At 38.2% G+C, this 23,688-nt stretch overlaps 2 protein-coding genes across 2 annotated transcripts; one reads left to right on the forward strand and one right to left on the reverse strand.

Annotated features, from left to right (window-relative positions):
• The first annotated feature begins 239 nt into the window (after positions 1-239).
• LOC132177514 (pectinesterase) lies at positions 240-3,041 on the forward strand. The gene is made up of 2 exons (XM_059589874.2): positions 240-1,147; positions 1,984-3,041. The coding sequence occupies exons 1-2, from the start codon at positions 262-264 to the stop codon at positions 2,667-2,669; spliced, it is 1,572 nt and encodes a 523-aa protein (XP_059445857.2). The 5' UTR covers positions 240-261; the 3' UTR covers positions 2,670-3,041.
• A 2,489-nt stretch (positions 3,042-5,530) lies between these two features.
• On the reverse strand, positions 5,531-23,688 carry LOC132180068 (phosphoglucomutase, cytoplasmic). Its single transcript, XM_059592913.2, has 18 exons — positions 23,473-23,688; positions 22,682-22,763; positions 18,483-18,538; positions 17,724-17,837; positions 17,563-17,625; positions 16,357-16,476; positions 16,133-16,233; positions 15,758-15,817; positions 15,373-15,472; positions 15,113-15,270; positions 14,935-15,030; positions 13,974-14,037; positions 13,809-13,890; positions 13,528-13,703; positions 13,378-13,454; positions 6,289-6,421; positions 5,925-6,041; positions 5,531-5,843 (listed from the first exon to the last, which is right to left on the reverse strand). Exons 1-18 carry the CDS (start codon positions 23,551-23,553, stop codon positions 5,772-5,774), a joined length of 1,752 nt encoding a protein of 583 aa, XP_059448896.2. The 5' UTR covers positions 23,554-23,688; the 3' UTR covers positions 5,531-5,771.

The raw sequence follows: 23,688 nt of genomic DNA on the forward strand, positions 1-23,688 counted from the left end.
CAGCAATAAATAAATGACAAGACTAGGTCACCATTCAAAAACAACCATAAATAAATAAATTATCGAAAAATAATAATAATTATGCGAGAAGATAAAGATTCTTGTTTCACGTAAGCGTCATATGCATGGCCCCAACCCATTTTGAAAGCAAAACCCTAACGAATTTCTCATTTGTTTGAAAACGCCTATATATACAACTTTCCCTTCCCATCTTCAATCCATTCAAACCAAAGAAAAAAACAAAATCCTTGAGGTCTTTCAATGGAGAAGCTTGCATTATTAGCCATCTCAAGTGCATTTCTTCTTCTAGTTTTAATATTTCCGAGGTCGGTCCATGGTGCAACAATTACATCATGTAGCCAAACCCCATATCCAGAAATATGCAATCATTTCATTAACACCAACTTTCTTCCATCAACCCTCGATGAAGCAGACCTAAAATTTCCTGACTTGGCCCACAAGGTAACCATGCATCAGGCCATCGAAGCCCACCAGCTTATCTCAGCCATGGACACAAATTTATTCGACGAGAAAGCCAAATCAGCATGGAAAGATTGTTTGGAACTGTACGAGGATACGGTTAACCAGATTAACCGCTCCTCGAGCTCCAACAATCCGACCGATGCTGTAACATGGATAAGTGCATCCATTGCCAACCAACAAACATGTCACAACGGTTTTACCGATCTCCACGTGTCTTCTAAATTACAATCCTTTCCCAACATGCTAACAAACTTTTCCAAACTTCTTAGCAATGTGCTCGCAGTTAATAAGGCGGCGGCCGCGGCTACGTTACATAGCCAACAGAATGCTGGCGGGCGGCGGTTGCTCTCTGACGGCTTCCCGACGTGGGTTTCTGCAGCGGACAGGAAGCTGCTGCAGTCATCGGGGGCGGGTGCACCTGCGGCTGATGTGGTGGTAGCACAAGATGGGTCTGGAAATTACAAGACCATTTCCGAGGCAGTGGAGGCGGCGGGTGGTGGCGGTGGCAGATTTGTTATATACGTGAAGGCGGGAGTTTACAAAGAGAACGTTCAGGTTAAGAAGTCAAATATAATGATTATTGGCGACGGAATGGGTTCCACGGTTGTTACCGGTAGCAGGAGCGCTAATGGTGGCTCGACAACTTTTGGATCAGCGACTTTTGGTAAGTTGTTTGGTTTATGAAACTTAAAATCTTGGTAATTAATTAATGTCAAGTTTTCAATAACAAAGAGAAAAAGACTAAAACTTTTGAACATATTTGAAATTGCGTTTGATAAATAAAGCTTTGAAGTAAAAAAAAAAACGCTTTTGGTTAAAAGTTTTATTTTTTAAGCTTTTATCGAAAGTGTGTTTTGGTCATTTTTAGGTTTTTTGGACTCTTAAAAGTACTTTTAATTTTGTTACCAAGTGAGTACTTTTTAAAAAAAAAAAAAAAAAAAAAAAACGGACATTTTGAGTGTTAAAAGCACTTTTAAACCCTTCAAACTCAATTCCAAATAGACCCTTACAAATCTTGGTATTTTTGGAACGTTTTAAAAGACCTTTGCTGCTAAGTGTATATTTAATGTACATGTAGAAATGTTTTCGATTTTTATGTTACTTTTTCTAATTGAAATATGATTATAAAATTAATTTTTTTATTTGTCAAATCTAGAAGAAGTTGAGATTTTTTAGAATTTCTTTTAAATATGAAATTCTTAAATTCATAAATCTCAACGTTTAAAATAAGTCATATTTAAGAAGTTAACGAGGTAACCTTCTCTCCGGCGTTGGATGGTCCCACCAAAAAATTATATTTTACATGTTTATTTTTTTATATATAACTTTGGCCCCTCAATTTGTTTTTTAATATAATATGACCCTCCTTTGTCCTAGTTAAAGTCAGACAACCAGTACACCAAAAGTACATCCTTCATTCTCATTAGATGTATCAAAATTTTCAGCAAAAAAAAAAAAGTAGTAGTGTTAAATTGACCGTACAATTTTATCTTCTCTCAGCAATTGCCGACTCCGGGGACCGGTTCGTCGCACGGGACATAACCTTTGAAAACACCGCCGGACCGCAAAACCACCAAGCCGTGGCACTCCGGTCGGGATCGGACTTCTCCGTCTTCTACCGCTGCAGCTTCAAGGGGTACCAAGACACCTTGTACGTGTATTCGCAGCGGCAGTTCTACCGCGACTGCGACATTTACGGCACCCAAGACTTCATATTCGGCGACGCCGTCGCCGTCGTCCAGAACTGCAACATCTACGTCAGAAAGCCGATGAGCGGCCAGCAAAACACCATCACGGCGCAAGCGAGAACAGATCCGAACGAAAACACCGGCATCGTCGTGCACAACTCTCGGGTGACGGCGGCAGGGGATTTGAGCTCCGTGAAGACTTATCTGGGGAGGCCGTGGCAGAAGTACTCGCGAACGGTGTTCATGAAGAGCAATTTGGGCAGTTTGATAAACCCCGCAGGTTGGCTTCCATGGAGCGGAAGCTTTGCGCTGGAAACGCTTTATTATGGGGAGTATATGAACAGCGGGAGTGGAGCTGATACTTCGGGGAGGGTTAACTGGGGGGGTTATCACGTAATAACGAGCCCGGCGGAGGCCGGAAAGTTCACCGTCGGGAACTTTTTGGCCGGAGGTTCGTGGATTGCAGCGTCTCGGGTGCCATTTGAGAATGGGCTTTGATAAGTCGCTAAAAGAGTTATCATTTTCTTAAGAAAGATATAGCTAGTGGGTGTCTATAGACTTTAAATCAATTAATTGTGACGTAAAGATAGTGACGTAAAGTTGGATAAAAGTGTCAAGTTGCTTATGTTATTAGATGATATAAAGGAAGATGCTGAAGCTAGCTAGCAGCTGGGGTTTACTTGTGATAAATGGTAGGTAGCCAAGAAAATATTACTGTTTAGTAGAACGTTATTGGATTGTTATGCAACTTAATCATGTTGCAGTGAAAATAAGCTATTGAATCTGTATTTGTAAACATAAATAATCAAATGTTGTTTTTTATTGTATAGTAATGGTAATGTTGACAAAATATTATTATTAATAACGATTTTATTCCCTTATATATATTGATAATTTGTGTTAAAATTGGTTTAGAAAAAAGTAATGAATAAATACAATAATTAATAAAGTCCCGAGCCGTTTCAGGTGTTCATTTTCTATGCGAGTGCATGTACAAAGAATGGGAAAGTTACGATGCCTCGAGATTAATATAAAGAGTACGTAAGAGTAATACTATTATTTTATTGGGTTAATATGATAATAGCCATAAGCATTTATTTTTCTTATAAAAAAATAAAAAAATCTAAAAGTTAATGGGCACGTAACATCAATTCAATAAGATAAGAATATATTACCTAAAAATAAGATAAGAATATAGTATATAATATTTTTTTAATATAAAACAAAAGAAACTCTATAATATTATAGAAGCACGTACATGATTATGTTTATCTTCGAAACGAGGCAGTGATGCTACAGAATTTTTCATTATCAAATTACATGACGATATTATATATATGTGTGGACGTTATGAATTCAAAACTTGAAAGTTGACTTAACGTGTTGAATCGTCACCCGCTCATCTAAGCTAGAACGCTAGAGGGTGTACAGGTAATTACAATGGTATTTATTTCAGTGAAATTGAAGATAAAAGATGGGAAAATGATCCACTCCCTCTCAATTTTCTTCATACCTTAAAAAAATTTGAACAATTTTACCCTTCTAAATGCACTAACGGAAGTAAATTGAGGGAATTTAAAATGGAGAGATCCTTTTCCTAAAAGATGTTATAATTAAGCTATATTAATTTACTTTTATTGAGAAATTTTAAGAAATTTTAAATTCTCAAATTATACAAATTTTCAAGTCATTTCTTGCATCTATCCGCATATTAAAAACATGACATGTTATCAAGGCAGACAAAAAAAAAAATTTCTTTCAAAATGTTTTTTCAATTTTGAAAATACGATTATTCTTTTTCATAAAATCAAAAGATAGATTATGGCTCAAAACTGTTTTACAACATAGAGAACAATAATCTGATAAAAATATATTACTCTCATCAATAACATTTTTGAAGCCGTTTGATACAAGAAATGACCCAGATTTTATAATTGGAGAATTTACAATTTCTTTGAAATTGTAAGGAATCCTTATCCGAAATTGGATATCTTCTTCATCTCTTCTTAAGTTCTTATTACGAGGTTTCGATATATATCATACAAAATTTTGGGTATGATAAAAAAATGAACTAATTTTAGATAATCTTCGCATAAGTATGTGGCTCCTAGTAACCTAAATTAAGTTAGCCAAAAAACATTTTGGTCAAAAATTGCTTGCTTTCTTGTAAGCAAGAAGACAACACATTTTATTTATTTTAACAGAAAAATTTATTTGAAAGAATCTATACAGGGTGTTGTCTCTATTTGTTGGGCAGGTGTGTGTTGAGATTGTCATATCTTTGGGGGAAAAAGAAAGAATTGACGGATACTCCTTTTGGTTAATTATGGTAGGGCTCGTGATTCCCAGACCATGAGATATAAAGCTAATGGGGTATGTTCAACGTTATCTCACACATATGAATTAACTAATTAATATAATTAAGCTTGTGGTCACCCACCGACATCGACTCGTAACTTGTCAAACTTGGAGGCGGCCATATATAATTATAATATAATTGAAATGATAAGACAGTGAAAAATTAGTTCTTATGGTATACTATTCAAAGGACTTCCGTACACTATGACAATGCAATAACGGTTTAAAAGGGTTGGAATGTGATTGTTTGCGACTGCCTCCAGGTTGACCCCAACTTTAATCTTTATTTAACATCAACTTTAAATTATTAGCCAGCTAAGTACGTTAGGCCGAGTTTGACTTGTAAGAGGTATCTTTTTCTTTTCTTTTCTTTTCTTTGGAAGGAATAATAATATTATTAACTTTAGAGAAATGATTTTGACATGAAGAAACAATCGTAGGGACAAAAATCTGAATGGTCCCCCTATGGTAATCGGCCTTATCTGTGCATTGTCCAAGCTTGGTGCTCGGTTTAGTCACAACAATGGAGACTTTTCTGAAAGTTTTCCACCTTGATCTTTTGCGTCCGAAAGAGAATCCTAGAAATTTGTTTTACTTTTCTTATTATTATTATTATTCTTTTTGGATTAGCCAGAAAAGCAGCTTAACTATTGTGCAACACAAAATTTAGCATTTTAAGGGAATATATATATATATATATTAAAAATCTCTCTTATAATAGACTAATATGCCTAAAGTAAATTTTGGGCACTAATTGAGCTTTTTTTTTTTTTTTTTTTTTTTTTGACATATCCACACAAGAGGAGAGAGGGGAAATTCGAACTAGTGACCTCTGCTTCATAAGGCGTGATCGCTAATTGAGCTTATAATGCAGAGGCGTGTGCATAATTTTGAGTCCCAAATAAAAAAAAAAAAAATAATAATAATAATAAATAAAAAGCAGACTTCAAGGCCGCAAACAGAGTTAACCAAAATTTGCAGAAAATGTAAAGGTCGTGAGATAAGGATATAGGGGCAGAGTAATAGACACCCATATTATTTTGAAGATTAAAAAGGAAAAAGAGATAGGCAGGTATTTTGAGTCCATAATGCTCTTATGCCCATCCAAAAGGTTACAAAATGATGTAAACTTATGTCCAACTGGTCAAGGGTTGAGGGAGTATCAAAATTCAAGAGAAATTTTCGACCGTAAAGGTAGCAGCATCAAGACAACATACAATCTTACTATGGCCCTGTTTGCATTTATGTAATGACGGTAGGGGCACTGCGGCCGGTGAATTCCTGCATCTTGGAAAGCTTCAGAGCAACCTCAACCTGTGTAATTAGAGGCATCAGGCTGAGCCCAAATATTTGAACATAACATGGATAATCAGATAGAGGTTAGGGATATCTCACAAGAGGACCAAGTGCTTCTTGAGAATCTCGGCCAGTTTTTGATGGATCCTTCTCGTACTGCTCAATGTATAGACGGATGGTTGCACCTTCAGAGCCAGTTCCTGAAAGGCGGAAAACCTGCAAGTGTGTTCAGGAAGTATGAATAAGTTCACTGAGCTACAACCAAAATACTTCCATGGTCACAACTTTATTAAGTGAATTCTGTTTGGTCTCCATAAAATAAAATGTCAACAATTTTTACTATAAATAGTTAAATTCCATTACATGAATTCCAGTCTCCCATAAATTAGATCCTAGTGACAACAATGTTCCGTCAGATGAATTATGAAAAAAAAAAAAAAATTGGTTTGAGGAGTCAACTTACCAATCGTGATCCATCCTCAAACAAATATCGAATACCCTGGTGCTTTGAGATGGAGCCATCAACAGGATCCTTGTACTCGAATTCATCAGCATCGATAACTTTTGCCACATCTGAACGTGCTCCTTTAACAATTCTGTATGAATGAACAGCTAAAGTTCTTCACTATGAAACATGTACCCTTTATGATGCAAAAATATTGAGCATATGATCCCAAATATGACAGCTTATTCAAGGCCAAGGATGTAAAGAACGTAAAAACAACAAGTACAAATAATTACTGCAGATTCATTGTTACAAAAGTTTTGCATTTCCGTTTTAACTGAACTGTATGCCATAATTTCAATCTTTAACTCGTAGATGACTGTATTAAAATATAGCTTCCTATTAGCTGAAAAGCTTCAGGACCACTTCACTGCTAACATCAAGGGAATCCTTCTTTAGACCTAAAAAGGCATTAAGAAGGCTGTTCTTCAGACTGATGACAGTAAATAAAAGAAAACCAGGTCACCTGCTGAACTGTGTTGTGGGACAGCAGCACTGGTTCATATGACGAATAGGAGAAACACTGATGGAGTCCCAATTTTCAACATATTGAGCCTTAACCAAAGGATCGAAGAAGAGAATCTCATCACATGAGATCTCTTTAAAATAGAAGTTCTTGAAGAAAGAGATCAACAGTAAAGAGCTCAAAGCATTTCATCTTTGACTCTGACCTACCATTTCATCCTATATAGATATTGGAAGACCCAAAAACTTCATAGGTAAAGAGTGTCCCCTACAACCAAGGATACCGGTCAAGCCTCCAATATCATCCACGGAGCCAATAGGGGGCTAACTCTAATTTAGTCAGGTTCATTTTCAACCCCAAAACAACTTCAAAACATAAGAAGATACCGCAAATTACAAAGATGCTTGGGATTCGCCTCACAAAAAAACCAAAGTGTCATCCGCAAAAAGGAGATGAGACAAAGTAACCACTTTGTTATTTCTTGACCCCACCAAAAGCCTGATAAGAGACCGTTATTCACAATGGTGGACAGCATTCGACTTAACGCTTCCATGACGACAACAAACAACAAAAAGGGTAGAGGATCCCCTATCTCAAGCCGTGGGAACTATTTAAAAAGTTGGATGGAGTTCTGTTAATCAAGACACACAAACAAATCATAGAGATTCAATGAGCTATCCATTCTTGTCATTTCTCCCTGAAACCACATCTCCTCTCCTCAATAGATACAACGGGAAGTCCCAATTAACATGATCATAAATCTTCCTCTAGAACCAATTTATAAAGCAAACATGGGACCTCTCATCTAATTCTACTATCGAGACATACATTAGAAAAAAGGATCGAGTCTAAAATCAATCTCCCCTTGATAAAAGCATTCTGAGACCTAGAAATAACCTTCTCCAACACTGCTTTTAGCCAGTGGGCTAGAACTTTAGATTTGATTTTATAAACGCCGCTTACCTAATGCCCCATCTTTCTTGAGAATAAAGGCAACAAAACGAGGCATTGAGACTCCTAACTTACCCCATCCATGGAACTCATGAAAGACATTCATGGTATCTTCTTTGGGAATCCCCCAACAAGACTAGAAGAAAACCAAAGAAAAATAATCAAGGCTTGAGGTCTTATCACCATTTAGAGCTTTCACCACCACCTCAAAGACCTGACTCTCCTCAAAAGCTCTTTCCAACCATGTAGCCTCCTCTGCATTAATAGAATTAAAAGAGAGCCATCCAAGTTAGGCCGCCAACTGAATTGCTCGGAATAGAGATGAGTGTAAAACTGTAGTATATGCTCAATTATTTCAAATGAATCTAAAGAGATGGAGTCGTTACGCACTAGGGAATGCACGGTGTTGTTCCTTCTATTTGAATTTGCCACATGTTGGAAAAATTTTGTATTATAGTCTTTGTCTCTCAGCCAAAGGGTCCTTGATTTCTATCTCCAACTCACTTCTTCCAAAAGAGTAGTCATTTTCAAATCACTAGTGACCTTAGCCTTTCTTGCGTTTTCTCAACTGATAGGGATAGGAATCGTTCTTCTACAATAGCATCAAGATCATGGACTTCCAACCAAAAAATTCTTCTTCCTCATCTCAACATTGCCAAACACCTCCTCACTCCATTTCTTTAAGTTGAGTTTCAAATCCTCTAGTTTTTGAGCCAAGACAAAAGTGGGGAATCCTTGAAAACTATAAGACGACTAAGACGACCTTTGCCTTTCTTGCATTTTCTCATCTGATAGGAATCGTTCTTCTTCAATAGCATCAAGATCATGGACTTCCAACCAAAAAATTCTTCTTCCTCATCTCGACATTGCCAAAACACCTCCTCACTCCATTTTTTCAAGTTGAGTTTCAAATCCTCTAGTTTTAGAGCCAAGACAAAAGTGGGGAATCCTTGAAAACTATAAGATGACCACCACTAATTCACCCCCTCCACAAAACCCTCATATTTAAGCCACATATTCTTAAAACATTTATGCTCCTGACAACAACAGTGCAATCCAGCAATAAAGGAAAGTGATCGGATAAAACTCTAGGAAGCCTTTGCTGAGAAACATCAGGAAAGTGGGCCTCCCAATCAAGACAGAGAAGATAGCTATCAATTATAAACCACACCAGAGGATCACGGTTATTAAACCACATGAAACTACCGCCAACAAGAGGGATGTGCATAAGGCCTTGTTCAAAAAATGAACTTGGAGAACTCCAACATAGCTGGGACGAACCAGGAACCGCTAGATCTCTCGCTTAGGAAACGGATTTAAAATCTCCCCCAATATACCATGGAACTTTCTACCAACTAAGCAGTCTAGCCAATTCATCCCAAAGCACTCTCTTTTTACTGTCGGCATTGGGCCCATAAACGTCGGTGAAAGCCCATTCAAAGTTGTCATCGACATTTCTAAAGTTACAAGCCACAAAGTATGCCCTGACACACTCAGTTTTTTCCACCACCATCCTATCCCACATTAAAAAGTTCCACCAAAAGCCCCTAAAGAACCCAAATAGCACCAATCCACATGAAAACAGCCCCATAGACTGAGCACAACAGCCCTAGACACATACTACAATTTAACTTCTTACATATAGAAAATATCTGCCTTCCACTAAGAAAATTCCTAACCCTTGACCTTCTGTCCTTCATTTAACCCTCACACATTCTACAACAAAATCTGAGGCTTCATAAAAAGCACACTATACCCCCTTCCCTTGGCTTTTCCTCTACTAGACTAACCCCCCTTACTGTCATAATTTACAGAACAAGCTAACCTCTATCACCTCACGATACCTTCTGTTCATAGACTTGGAAAGTGGAATAGAGGGACTATCCGGCCCATTCGAGTTCTGTTCACTTCAATGGCAATAAGCAGCACCAACAACTCTTCCTCGAACCCTTCACAAAGACAACCCCACAATATGATGGAAGCTCTTGGCTTTGTGAACCACCCAGTCAGAAGCCTCTACAACTAGCAAAATAGGCTCTTCAATTACTGGAGAGGGTGAATATTTAGGGGCTCACTTTCCCTTGACTCTACCCCTCCACCCTCCACTGTAGCCTTACAACGCTGGCCCCAATGAAGAACCACTCAAAGTGAGCAGCTAAGGGCCACCAAGGGAAGTCATAATATCATATATATATTTCTGAGCCCAAATGACTTTTCTCTCTTCTCTCTCATCCACCCACGCCTGAGTGCAGGCGGGTGGGTGGCGCGTGTGACCTGTTTGGGTGTCTAGTTTGTTAGCTGTTTGGTTAGTGTTATGGCTGATTCAAGGAAGTGGTCTATGGAGTCCAAGAAGTTTGAGTTTAGGGTATAATTCGATAGAGAATCTTATGATTGGGGATAATCTTTCTTCAAATCAGGATGAGATTAGTGAGCACATTGTGGATTTCTACCAAAAGCTCTTTGCTGAACAACACAGTTGGAGGCCTTTGGTAGATGGTATCTCCTTGGATTCCATCTCGGAGGGAGAGGCCAGCTGGTTGGAGAGAGATTTTGAAGAGGAAGAGGTTAGAAAGGTCGTGTTTAAGATGAATGGCAACAAGGCATCGAGCCTCGATGGGTTTTCTATGGCGTTCTTCCAAGCTTGTTGGGATGTGGTGAGGTAGGACATTATGAGGGTCTTCAGTGCTTTCCATGCTGGCGGGATGTTTGTAAAGAGCCTCAACGCTTCGTTCATTTCGCTTATTCCAAAGATTCCCGGTGCCATCAACCTTAAGGATTTTCGACCGATTAGCCTTGTGGGAGGTATGTACAAAATTATTGCCAAGGTTTTAGGAAATAGATTGAAGGTTGTGCTGGACAAGATTATCTCCAAGTCGCAAAATGCTTTCATCAAAGGTAGACAGATTCTAGATCCCATCTTGATTGCTAATGAATGCCTTGGTAGTAGGATGAGATCTGGGGAGCCAGGGGTCATTTGCAAAATGGATTTGGAAAAAGCTTACGATCATGTGAATTGGGCCTTCTTTCTTGATGTATTTGCTAAGGAGGTGTGGTTTTGGAGGGGTTTGGTGTTCTTGGATTCAACATTGCATTTCCTCGGTGCGGTTCTCGATTATGGTAAATGGGTCTCCTAAAGGTTTTTTTAGTAGCTCCAAGGGTTTGAGACAAGGGGATCCACTCTCTCCTTTGCTGTTTGTGTTTGTGATGGAGGTTCTGAGTAGGATGATTTTGGCGGCGGTTCATAGGGGGTTGTTAGAAGGTTTCAAAATCAGTAAACACTACAGTCTCTCATCTTTTATTTGCCGACGACATCTTGATTTTCTGCAATGCTAGGCCTGCCCAGTTACGTTACTTGTGGAGTTTGTTCTTGTTGTTTGAAGCTGCTTCCGGGTTGAAGGTTAATTTGGCTAAATCGATGCTTATTCCGGTGGGGAATGTGGAGGAAGTGGCTTCGTTAGCCAGTATTTTAGGGTGTGAGGCAGCTCCTTTGCCAGTGAAGTACCTTGGTCTCCCGTTGGGAGGCTCTTATAAGTCCAAGCATATTTGGGATGGAGTGATCGAGAAGATTGAATATCGGTTGGCCAGCTAGAAAAGGTTGTATTTGTCGAAAGGGGGTAGGGTCACCCTTATTAAGAGCACTCTTGCTAACCTGCCCACTTATTACTTGTCTCTTTTCCCTATTCCGGTGAGTGTTGCTAAGCGTATTGAGAAGCTTCAACGCAATTTTCTTTGGGGAGGAATAGGCGAAGAGTTCAAATACCACTTGGTGAAGTGGTCGCAGGTTTGCACTCCGATCAAGGAAGGAGGGTTGGGGATCAGGAACTTATTGGTCTTCAACCGCGCTCTTTTAGGGAAATGGTTGTGGCGCTATGGGGCGGAAAGAGAAGCATGGTGGAGAGTTGTGATAGATGCAAAGTTTGGAAGCTTATGGGGAGGGTGGTGTTCGGTTGAGCTTGGAGGAACATTTGGGGTAGGGTTATGGAAGAATATTAGGAAAGGGTGGGAAACTTTCAAAGGCTTTACGAGATTTGCAGTGGGGGATGGGTCTAGGATTAGCTTTTGGCATGATTGGTGGTGTGGAGATTCAGCTCTCAAGATAGCTTTCCCGATCCTTTATAGTATTGCTTGTGCGAAGGAAGCCTCAGTTGCGGATAACGTGGAGATGCTAGGGGGGTCCAACCAGTGGAACGTGAGTTTTTCGAGGGAGGCTCATGATTGGGAGGTGGAAGCCTTTGCTTCCTTTTTCCAGGTGTTACATTCTACAGGAGTGAGAAGAGGGTCGGAAGATAGATTATGGTGGAACCCTTCCAAAAGAGGTACGTTCAAGGTCAAGTCTCTCTTTCTCTCCTTGGCATGCTCGGAAGGGAGAAGGTTCCCCTGGAAGAGTGTGTGGCGGACTCAGGCTCCTCCAAGGGCAGCATTTTTTGCATGGTCGGCGGCTTGGGGGAAAATTCTGACCTTAGATAACCTCAGAAAGAGAAATGTGATTGTGGTAAACAGATGTTGGATGTGTAAGAAGAGTGAGGAGACGGTGGATCATCTTCTTTTCCATTGTGAGGTGGCGTCTGCTTTGTGGAGTGCCTTTTTTGGCCGTTTTGGGTTATCATGGGTGATGCCTGGTCGGGTTTTCGAGTTGCTAGGCTGTTGGTGGTCTACAGGAAAGGGGGGGGGGGAGTGCTGCAGTTTGGAAGATGGTGCCTACTTGTTTTTTTTTGGTGTCTTTGGAGAGAGAAATAATAGGTGCTTCGAGAATGTGGAGAGGTCTTTCGAGGACTTTTTATCCTATTGTTTCCATACTCTGTATCTTTGGACTATAGCGTTTGTTTTCCCGATTTCGGTTAGCTATGATGATTTCCTTGTACGTTTTTCCCTTTCTAGTTAGGTGATCCTCCTTGTATACTTCCAGTGTACTTAAGGGTGCCTTACGCTTTTAATAAAATCAGCTACTTACTTATCAAAAAAAAAAAAAAAAGGGCCACCAAGGCACCTGCGGTACTACAGCCTTCCTTTGCAGAAAGTCATCTCAAAAAATGGTGCCACCTTGCGCAACTTAGCGGCACAACTTTTCCCACCTCTCCCTTCATGACCCACCGAGGTGGCAATGAAGCTCCTCCAGCCCCCATCCCTATACTCTGCCAACACTAGGAACCTGCCACGACTATTTGAGTACCTTTGGACGACAAAAGCTTTGCGACCGACCCTAGAAGATTTGAATCATTCCTTCAACCCCTCCCCTCGGACCAGCATCTCCACAATAGCCAACAACCACTCCACTGACCTTGCCATGAACATTGCACAGGAGACCCCTCCGCTTTCTATCGATGATACACAACATAGAACGCCCCTCTTCAGTTTTCTCTTCCACGTAAAACCAACTCAAAAAACCCATTATGAAAACCAAAACCGGTGAACTACGAGGGCATCAGAACGGAGAAGGAAAGAGACTAACCAGAAACCTCAAAACGCACCTGCACATGTTGATGTGTGTGTGTGTGTGTGTGGGCAAGGGGGGGTGGAGAGAAAACAGATCGGCATGCCTTTTTTTAGCTAAAGAAGTGGTGTCAGTACTTAATGAAGCATGTATAATCTCAGCAAGAAATTAGTCTTTTAGAGCAGCAAAATGAACATACTCATTAACTTCAGAAAGGGAAGATTGCAGCTTGACCAAATATGCCATTAACACCTTGGCTGCACCAGCATCCACATTCTTCAAGGAACAATTTAAACAAGTTAGATAACAATTCAAGATTTCCCATTGCTAAACATGGGATAAAACCCACCTCATAGTCATATCGAGTGTAATAGTGTCGACCATAAGTAGTCCAATGCTGGTGCACTATGTCTTCAACAGTCACAAGCTTTTCCCCACCAAAATTTTCCTTATTTTTATGAGCAAGTATAGATAGCCAAGCCAAAACTGCCCAGATCCCGTCCTTCTCACGTATATGGTCTGAGCCTGTCAACAGAAAAGACAAATGATTACAGAAAGACATTATCTAAGTTTCTTACTGTTCAAACTGGTAAAAGATATACTTCATAAAGGGAAATGCCATCTACCAACCAGTTCCAAAACTTTCTTCCCCACAAACTGAACATAATCCAGCATCCATTAAATTACCAAAGAATTTCCAGCCAGTGGGTACCTGGCATTGAGTAGAAAAATAAATGCTCCAAGACCAACAGCACAGGAAGACAATCGTAAAAAATTGGCTGTGCCAAAGAATACCTCAAAAAATTTTAAATTCAGATGTTTAGCAACAACATCAAGGGCAGCTGAGGTCGGCATGCTCCTACATGGGGAAAAGTTAAAAGATATTATTTTTATGTCTTCCAAAACAACTTCCAAGCATAAAGGATATCTTCAAAGCATCATTGGAGTACATTGCATAAATGTGATAAAATGCACCAAGAGCGAAAGTCTCCATGACATTAACAGGAACCTTAAAAATATAGTGTGGCTCTAAAATAAGACAGAATGCAAGCTCTTTTAATGGGTTCACATATATGACAAAATGAAGCACATGGCTCGAGCCCACACACTAGCCAATTGTGTTTGGTCAAAAGCTCATTTATCAGAAGACTACATAAGATAAGATAAGATAAATGAGCTTTTGACCAACCAACTTGATTCCATAATAGACAAATTAAAATCTCAAACACAACTGGGTAATGCTAATAGATACAAAAATGATACGCACGTTACACGTGTATAAAAATATTAGTAACTAATACATTGCATCATAAATTTTAGTTTTAACACCCCTACAACAATAGACAGATAAATAGCAATCCGGTACCACTGCTGAATTGCAGCATTTTCTGCACAATTTTAGCCATAAAGAATTATCAACCTTAACTCATAAGAAATGAAAAAGACCTTAAGCATTAACCATATCTCAATCATCAAGATGTGGGATCTATTAAAAAAATTGAATATAGAAGTTTACAAAACTCTTCAGCTTTTGAACCTGGCAACATGCAAAACCTATACTAATATGTTATACTAAATGATCTTTTCTTAGCGTATAAATAAATTGTGTTTATGTGCATCCAACAAAACAGTAACTTATAAGTGTCCCATAGTATGCACCAATTGAATGTACTGATCAAACACAAAGCAAGGTAAAACACTACCCCAAGTTGCACACAATCAGAAATACTAGAAGCTCAACAGCACAACATAGAACCTGGCAACTCCCTTTAGACCAGCAGAGAAGTAGGGTATGGCTTGAACAGCATTTGCAGCAATGATGGCAACAGAATCTGATGGAGTAACAAAGAACCTTGGAAAGCAAGACAAGTTGTCATTATAGTTATCAGCAAGATAACATATTTACCAAAAAAAAACATCGAGGGAAGTGCTACCTTTTACCAAGGATCATGTTACGATCAGCATCACCATCAGCAGCAGCACCAAATTCAGGGACTTCGTCTTGAGGGTTTGATTTTCCCAGTCCCATACGAGCAACCAACTCCTTTGCATAAGTGAGATTGGGATCTGGATGCCCCCCTCCAAAATCTTCCTGGTCCCATTAAGTCATGCATAAACCAGCAAAGGTACATTTATTAGGATACCAGGAATATATATATAGAAAGAAAAAAGAAAAAGAATGCTCTCCACAGACCTTGGGAGTGCAGTTCAGTAATGAGCTTTCTTGTGCACCAAGCTCTTCCACAAAAATACGTTTTGCATAAGCTCCTGCTACTCCATGTAGTGCATCATAACTTCAACATGACAACAGATATGTCATAACATTTACAGAAACTGAACAGACATATATGCACATACCATGAATACATTAATCATACACACATAAATAAATGCATGCATATATGGATGTATATTTACGTGTATCTACACACACATGCGCACGTGCGTGTGTGCGCACACACATACACACATGTACATATCTGTATGTGTGCATGTGTATGTGACAACAAAAAATAATGTTCTGCACAAAATTTGTAAATACCAAAAATTTGTAAATACAAAAATAATGTTCCACTTACCAAAATGTGAATTTTGGAGATGAGATTAGCTTCCTGATCAACTCAAAATCAAAAATTGACCTGGAAAATTTAGAAAAGGCTGAGTATTGTTCTAATAGGAGAAAAAAATGAGGAAACTGTGGGCAGACATCAAAGACAGAAAATATATTGAAAACATTCTTAATCGTAGATAAGGACCTAACATTCTCAGAAAGAGTGACAGAAAAACTAACATCAATTAACAAACTCTTGCAAAACAAAAGCGCATTTCCTGAGGAATAGTGCCCTTTAGGAGGCAATGCATTATACAGCTTTTGGAGCAAGAAGCATTATATAATGAGTCTGCAGTTAATGGAATAACCATGTTGCAATCTAGATCATGTAGAGAAAGCTTACTTCATCAATTTCACATAATCACTTGCTGAATCAAAAACCTCGACATCAAATTGTCCCTCAGGCCCCCCAAAGCTGCTTACACCTGTTGTAGCAATATCCACCTGTATGCATATTGTGAATTTTCAGACAAAGTTATGATTAATGAAACTATACACAATAGTCTAATAACAACATTAAGGGGGGATGGAAAGGGAAACTTATGGTGCTTAGGAAGCAAGCAATACATCAGGTAGATCTTCTGCAATGAAGTATTCCTTTATGGTTTTTGTGTTCTCATAGATCTTATCTGTGATTCCCTCAGGAGCAGGTCCACCATTTTCCATGTTATATTTAATCCCAAAATCCTGCAATCATGAAACAAACGAAAAGGGGAAAACAAACAAGTTTTACTCAAGTTTACAGAGCAACATTTAATAAACCAGAGAGAGGTAAGGGTTTACATGAGTATTATTAGAAATTGTGTTTCTTAATACGCATATTAAAAGTTGTATATTCTTAATCTAATTTGGTATCACATAGTTTGCCCTTCTAATAGATACGTTTGATGCATCCATTTTTCAGTAACTAAGTGTTATTTAGCACCTAGTTGGGCCCCAGGTATCATCAGCAATTCTCTTGACTTCTGCATTTTCTAGGAATAAGTAGTAGGACAAAGGCAGATAATGTCATAACTTACCCCATGAAATCTGAGTGTTATTTAGGTACAGGTTTACGTGAGTGAGCAAAAACAATTGAAACCAACAAGTAGAGATGCCCACTGTAACAGTGGGGATACGTCATATATAACAGGTGGAGAAATTTAGACCCACAGAGATGATGGTAAGCAAAAAATAATGACTATTTAAATTATAGCCTGGGATAGGCATAATTCAGGCTTTTGATGGGTAACATTAACTTCAGCTATGTGGCACATAATTAAGCGAAAACAAATAACAATAACTGCACATGCAAGGTTGAATATGGCTTAGACGCTGACACTACATGATTAAGTCAAATTGGCATGGTGCATGAGATGGGGCTGGGAAGTAAAAGGACGGACATTAGCAGAAAAGGTGAAAATATCAAACTGAGGCCAATGGGCAAGTAGCAAGAGCAATGTTTTTGATGGATATTCACAGCTGCAAAATTCTTTCATTAAATGGTAGAAATGCACTCCCATGTGAAATTAATCAAGCTCGAGGTTACATTTCTTCTACTAAACAAATTCCTCCCAGACAAGCTAAGGCAACTAAATAACTAAATTTGCTCTCCCCCAATTGGGAAGAGAACCTACAGTTGCTGTTTCCTAATAATTATAGCCATCAGGACCTTTGAGCTGTCAGTTCATAGTCCCTTTTTCTTAATGCAGAACACGAAGAGAAGCAGTAAAGGAATAATGATCAATCTAAACCATATCCAAAGTTATCAAGCTATAAACAGCTAGGCCCTACCTCATGAGGACCGCCTGGATTGTGACTTGCAGTCAATATAAATGCTCCCGATGCCCTGGATCCCTGTTATCAAAGATTACAATTATAATGCTACTATTATTGTTTTCATATTATTACAAAGCAGTATCTCAAATATCTTTCAGACAGGGAAAAAAACTCACATCCACTCCAACTCTGTCACGTATAACAGCTGATACTGCAGGAGTTGAAAGCAATCCATTTTGACCAACCCAAACACGTCTTACTCCATTTGCTGCAGCCATCTTAATTATGATCTGCCCATCTAACAGAATAGATTAGAAAGTAGATGATGTGACAATGTCATTAGGCACCACACAACATGTAAGCAAACAATATTGGGAAGACACAGATCACTGATACGAGCTGCAGACCTCACCAAGCCCAATCCTAGGAGCAAAACATTCAACCCATAGTGAAGGACAACACAAGCAATAACCTTGGCACACCAACATCCTAGATTTCCCACCAATGTTTAGGGAACATATAGGGAAGCTGCTGTAGGTGTATTTTTGTGATTTTTTTGAAATTTTCCCTAAATTTAAGGGAAGCAGTTTTAGGGAACTTGCTTTGAATGCTCTAAGTAGAAATCTTAGTGTACAAGATTTTGAACCTTTACACATAGTTGGACACATTGACCAGAGACTCAATTTTAAACCATTTTTGGATCCATAGAAGAATAATGTTTTTTCACTGGACAATTAGAAACTAAACTTGCTTGCACTTTAGGATCAAAGAACCAGAAGCAAGTTCTTGTTTGCATCTATAACAAATTTACATCCCCTACTTGGCCGATTATGTGAACATTGGACATCTTCCATCCTCTATATTTTTGTGTTCATGTGGTTTACAAAATTCATATTTACAAAGCACATTTAGTTTCAATATGGATTAGAATGTACCTGAATAGCTTCTTTTGAGTAGTAGCGGCCATCACCAGATACAACAAGTGTAGCGCCTACATGAACAATAGCATAATATACATAGAGTTAGTGTTATCAAATGAAAGACCATTATATTAGTCAATATGAAGCCGTATAAAAAAAGTAAAAAAAAAAAAAAATAGCAATTTTAAAGGGAAATTGTAGAAGAAATTGTGTGCGCATCTAGCTACTAGCAAAGAATGAAGATGAGTGTGCTATAGCATTACGATGTCATTCACCATGATATTGTTGTCCATAGGAATACAAGATACTATAAAAGGGAGATGGATGGAGATGTGAAACACATGCTATTGCATTATATAACATAATCGTATTGAATTAACCAAACTGTTGGGTATGGGTATGGATACGGGCTCTGGTTTAAATCAAGATGATTCCTCTTTTGCAATGAGCACAAGATAATTCTCGAGAGGGAGAGGGAGATAATTGAGGGAGAGGGAGATAATTGAAGTGCTGGTTACATGGCAAACCATTAATAAGTCTTTAATTGTGGTTGGCATTATTATTAATACGGAACTCTTAGATACTGACTTGAATGGTCATGCTGTATTCTTATCTTGTTAAGGATGGGAACAACCCACATAAATAGAAGTTTGTTGTTTATTAAGTCTGTTTGGTACTGAGTTTTCAATTCCAAACACACTACTCCCCTTCCCTCTTGTCTGCAACAACTGCACTCCTTCCCAACAACTACTTGCCCTCTCTACCATGTGAGATCACCATCTTCCATCATTGTTCATATGCCAAATCTCAGGGAAACTGTCTCACCCTTCATCCTCATCATTTTCCATACTATGTAGCTAGTGTCTTCTTTTTTCCTCCAAGATGTGTGTTTTTATACATAACATCTCATCCACGTCGCTTTTTATAATGTATGATTAATGTCCTTTTGTTTCATTTAGACATTTTTTTTAATTGTCATGACAAAATGGCTACTGTACATCTAATGAGCTTTGTTTGAATTAAGTTCTACACTCAGATTGTTTTTAACCAGATTTATAGAGTATAAAACTGTGGTTTTTGTTGAACCCAATTTGCAATTTGCAGATTTTCAGGCTTCTATTGTATGTTACTTAATTGGAGTGTTTGTCATTGTGATGGAAGCGTTGGATAGAATGATTTATGCTACAATTAGTGGGAGTTTGTTGTCTGGTTTCTCCATGCAGACGGGGATTGATATCTCTGATCTTTTGTTTGCTAATGATAATTTGATTTTATGTGGGGCTAATCCAAATCAGCTTCGTCACCTAAGGGACTTATTCTTAGGTTTTAAAGTTATTTCTGGCCTAAAGATAAACTTGGCTAAGTCAGAATTAGTTCCTATGAAAAATGTTAATAGTGGTTGGGTTGGCTGGTATTATGGGTTGTGGGGCTTCTTCTCTGCCTTTGAAGTATCTTGGTCTACCGCTGGGAGCCTCCTATAAGGCCAAGCATATTTGAGACAAAGTTATTGGGAAGACAGAGCACCGTTTGGCTAGTTGGAAAATGATGTATTTGTCTAAGGGTAGTAGGGTTACCCTTATCAAGAGCACACTTTTCAACTTACCCACATACTTCATATCGCTTTTTCCTCTTTCTGCAAGTGTTTCAAACCATATTGAGAAGCTTCAACGTGATTACTTATAGGGTGAACTAGGCAAAGAGTTCAAATATCACCTGGTAAATTGGTCTAGGGTTTGTTTGCCAATCTCTAAGGGGGGCTGGGGATTTGGAACTTGTAGATGTTCAATCGTGTTCTCTTAGGTAAATAAAGCAATCTTAATAAAATCATGGAGAAAATATACTTTAAACCCCCCATATTATCACTCATTTTGCAATTATGTCTCTAAACTTTAAAAAGTGACATCGAAGCCCCATATACTATCATTGCGTATCAAATTAGACACTTTTGCATTTTTCGTCCCAAAATAACCTTGAAGTTATTAATAAATGAAATTAAAAAATATATAAAAAGAACCATTTGAAAAAAATAAAATAAAAAATTAATGGGGCTAATATGAAAAGGGCTACCCCTTATTGGTGTTTTTAGTTTTTTTTTTTTTTATTTGTTTAATTTTTTTATAATTTTTTTTTTTTTTTCAAATAGTTCTTTTTTTAATAAATTTAAGGGTATTCGGAGAGAAAAATGTAAAAGTGTCTAATTTGACACACAGTGGTAGAATGGGAGGCCATAATGTCACATTTTAAAATTTTGAGGTGTAAATGAAAAATGAGTGATAGTTCAGGGGGCTAAAGTGTATTTTTCCCTAAAATCATAAATGGGTGCACTCAAGTATTTTTTTGATAAGTAAAGGGCGCAACTTAAGCATATAGGGAGTATACAAGAGAACCACCCACTTAGAAAGAGGAAGAACACAAATCCAAAAATTTTAGGAAATTCGATAATCAAGCACCGCTGGTAGCAGCCATCTACCTATAAAGTATTTTGAACATCATATCTTTTATCTCTACAACCGTTCTCTCACAATCTTCAAAGTTTCAGGAGTTGTCTTCTCTCCATATATACCACATCATGCAATGGGGAGTCATCCTACATACTTCTAAATCTTAATGACTACCAATCTAGCCTTGTCAACTTTTTTTTGATAAGTAATTAAGTATCATTAAAAGCATAGGGCACCCCCCAAGTACACAGGAAGTATACAAGAGGAGCCACTTGGCTATTTTAGGGGCAAAAAGAATAAGAAAATCATGTTAACTAATCACTAAAAGAGAAACAAAAGCAATTGTCCAAAGATACAAAGTGTTAACAAATAAAAACTTAATCTCCTCCAAAGTCCTCTCACGATCTTCAAAACTTTTATCATTCATTTTCCTCCATAGACACCACACAACACCACTTCGAGTGTTGCTAGCAATCCACCAAGCATACAAATTAACTACTACTCTAGGCATGACCCAAAACATCCCAAATCAACTGAAGAAAACATTCCATATGGCACTAGCAAGCTCACAATGAAACATAAGATAGTCCACAGACTCCTCCATTTCTTTTACACAAACAACACCAATTAACCAGAATAACATGTCGCTTTCAAAGATTGTTCATGATAAAGATCTTTCCTAGGGCTGTCAACCAACAAAAAAAGGCAACCATCAACGAAACCTTAGTGCACCAAATACTTTTCCAAGAGAAACGGAAACCATCATGATAGCCCATGACACCACTAGCCTCACCAACTAGCCAATAACTCTGCCACTCGTACGGACCTACCTACTCTATCCCGAAAAAATGGAAAACTGATACCTACGAGTCCAACAACTTCACAATGGAGCAGAAATGATATAGGAATTCCCCACTCAAACAGTACATGCAACACCACTCCATTACAATTACTTGCCTTTTTTTTTATCCAACGTCAAGATCCTTCCTAGCACTAATGTCCAAACAAAGAAAGCCACTCTCAAATAAGCCTTATTTCCAAATGCTCTTCAAAGTAAAGCAAGGCCAGCCGGGGGCTAAGCACATATTAGAAGGACAAACCAGGTTAAGCACATAAAAGAACAATGCCAAAAAAGAAAACCAAAGAAAAACCTATTAGACAATAAGTTATGAGCTGTTTTGATAATTTATCCTCCAAACAGCACTTTTAAACCAATTTCAACCAAACATTCAACAAAAGGACGACTGCACTTTCTCATAGCTTTTATCCAACACTCTGGCAAATTTTCTCCTAACATTTTCAATCAGTGATTATTGAAATTGCAAACTCTTAAAACAGCACATTTCAAACGGCTGCATCAAATGGATCCCAAAAAACATAGGTCATATTCCTGATCAAAGACGGCAGGATGATATGATTAAGAATCTTTAATTTTTGAACAGAATATACTCATTTTCTTCAAGAACAAAAGCAAACAAATTTGATATACTATTTAAGAAGGAAGTCTTTACATCTTTCCAGAGTAGGAGGTAATACAAGTTGAGTCTCTTTGTGCACAGCACATCTGAGGGGTTAATTAAGTCTCATGGTTGTGCTTTAATTTTATTTTAATTTTTGGTGAGTCTTGCATTCAGGCCAACCTCAAACTAGGCCTTGAAAAGCGTCTTACTTTTGCATGTAACTTTGCCAATGGATACATGAAAATTCCCCATGCAACATAGCCATCTCATTAAACATAGAACTAAGACACCACAAAGCAGATAGAATCCGTACCTCCAACTTTTTCTGTAGTAAGGGCATTGAATGTTGACTGAACAAAATTTTCCAAGTAATGAGGTTGGATGAAAACTTTCACCTGAAAAAGGTTCACCAACAGTAATCTAAGTTAACTACGGAAAAGCTAAAATAAATATCATAGCATTAAAAGAACAAAAAAAAAAAAACACTACAGAAAAATATCTACCAATCAAAGAAGACAATTGGGCAATCTTAATGAACTAAAATAATATAGAAGTGTCATCAACTACTTCTTTTGTCGTTCAAACCTCAGAGAAGTGGGAAAAAAATGAAATACTAGATCTATTGTGCATTAGATCCACATACTACAGACAAAGACAACAAGAGAGCACGCCCCTCCATATAAAATAATAATAATAAATAATCAAATTAATCAATAAATACGTAGTAATCAAGTGATAGAAAAACTAGTTCTTGAATCTGCCAGAGAATCAACAGTCATTTATCTATAAAGTATTAGGAAGCCCAAAAATTCAAATATTGCTTAGCTTTAATACATGCTACTGATAACTCTCACTGATCAAAACAAGTATTAGCAATCTTTCCTTAACCATAACAAGATCCGGTTCAACGAGAATCTAAATCAAAAACAAAGTTTCAAAAAAAAAAAAAAAAAATCAGACGCGGCATCAAAATGGAGCAACGTGATCAAACACAGATCAGATACGCAAAACACTGATCGATCCGTTAAACGCAATAGATCCGAACGGAAATTCGGAACGACCAAGCAGAAGATTGAAATTGAATTGGAAGAGTGGAAACCGAACCTTCTTGCGGAGGCCAGAGGTTCCAGGCTTTTGGCCATCGATAGGCGTGGTCTCTACGCGGACAACCTTGAACACCACCATTTTCTTCCTAACGAAAAATCGCGCTCACAATGACAGAAAGCTCAGAGAGATGGTCACTTGTTTAGGAATGGAGATGTGGATGTGATATATAGCGAGGAAATGCAAAGCTGGACAAACGAGGAGGGGACGAGTGTA

Source organism: Corylus avellana, chromosome 4, assembly GCF_965113065.1.
Source record: "Corylus avellana chromosome 4, dhCorAvel1.hap1.2, whole genome shotgun sequence".
In the NCBI taxonomy this organism is placed as follows: domain Eukaryota; kingdom Viridiplantae; phylum Streptophyta; class Magnoliopsida; order Fagales; family Betulaceae; genus Corylus; species Corylus avellana.

Coding starts and splice junctions, on each gene's coding strand:
- LOC132180068 (XM_059592913.2), bottom strand. CDS start 23,553: ATGGTGGTGTTCAAGGTTGTCCGCGTAGAGACCACGCCTATCGATGGC. Junction 16,234..16,356: donor TTGCAGAAGATCTACCTGAT/GTATTGCTTGCT, acceptor ATATGCATACAG/GTGGATATTGCTACAACAGG. Junction 13,455..13,527: donor ACACTCGATATGACTATGAG/GTGGGTTTTATC, acceptor TGTTCCTTGAAG/AATGTGGATGCTGGTGCAGC.
- LOC132177514 (XM_059589874.2), top strand. CDS start 262: ATGGAGAAGCTTGCATTATTAGCCATCTCAAGTGCATTTCTTCTTCTA. Junction 1,148..1,983: donor TTTTGGATCAGCGACTTTTG/GTAAGTTGTTTG, acceptor ATCTTCTCTCAG/CAATTGCCGACTCCGGGGAC.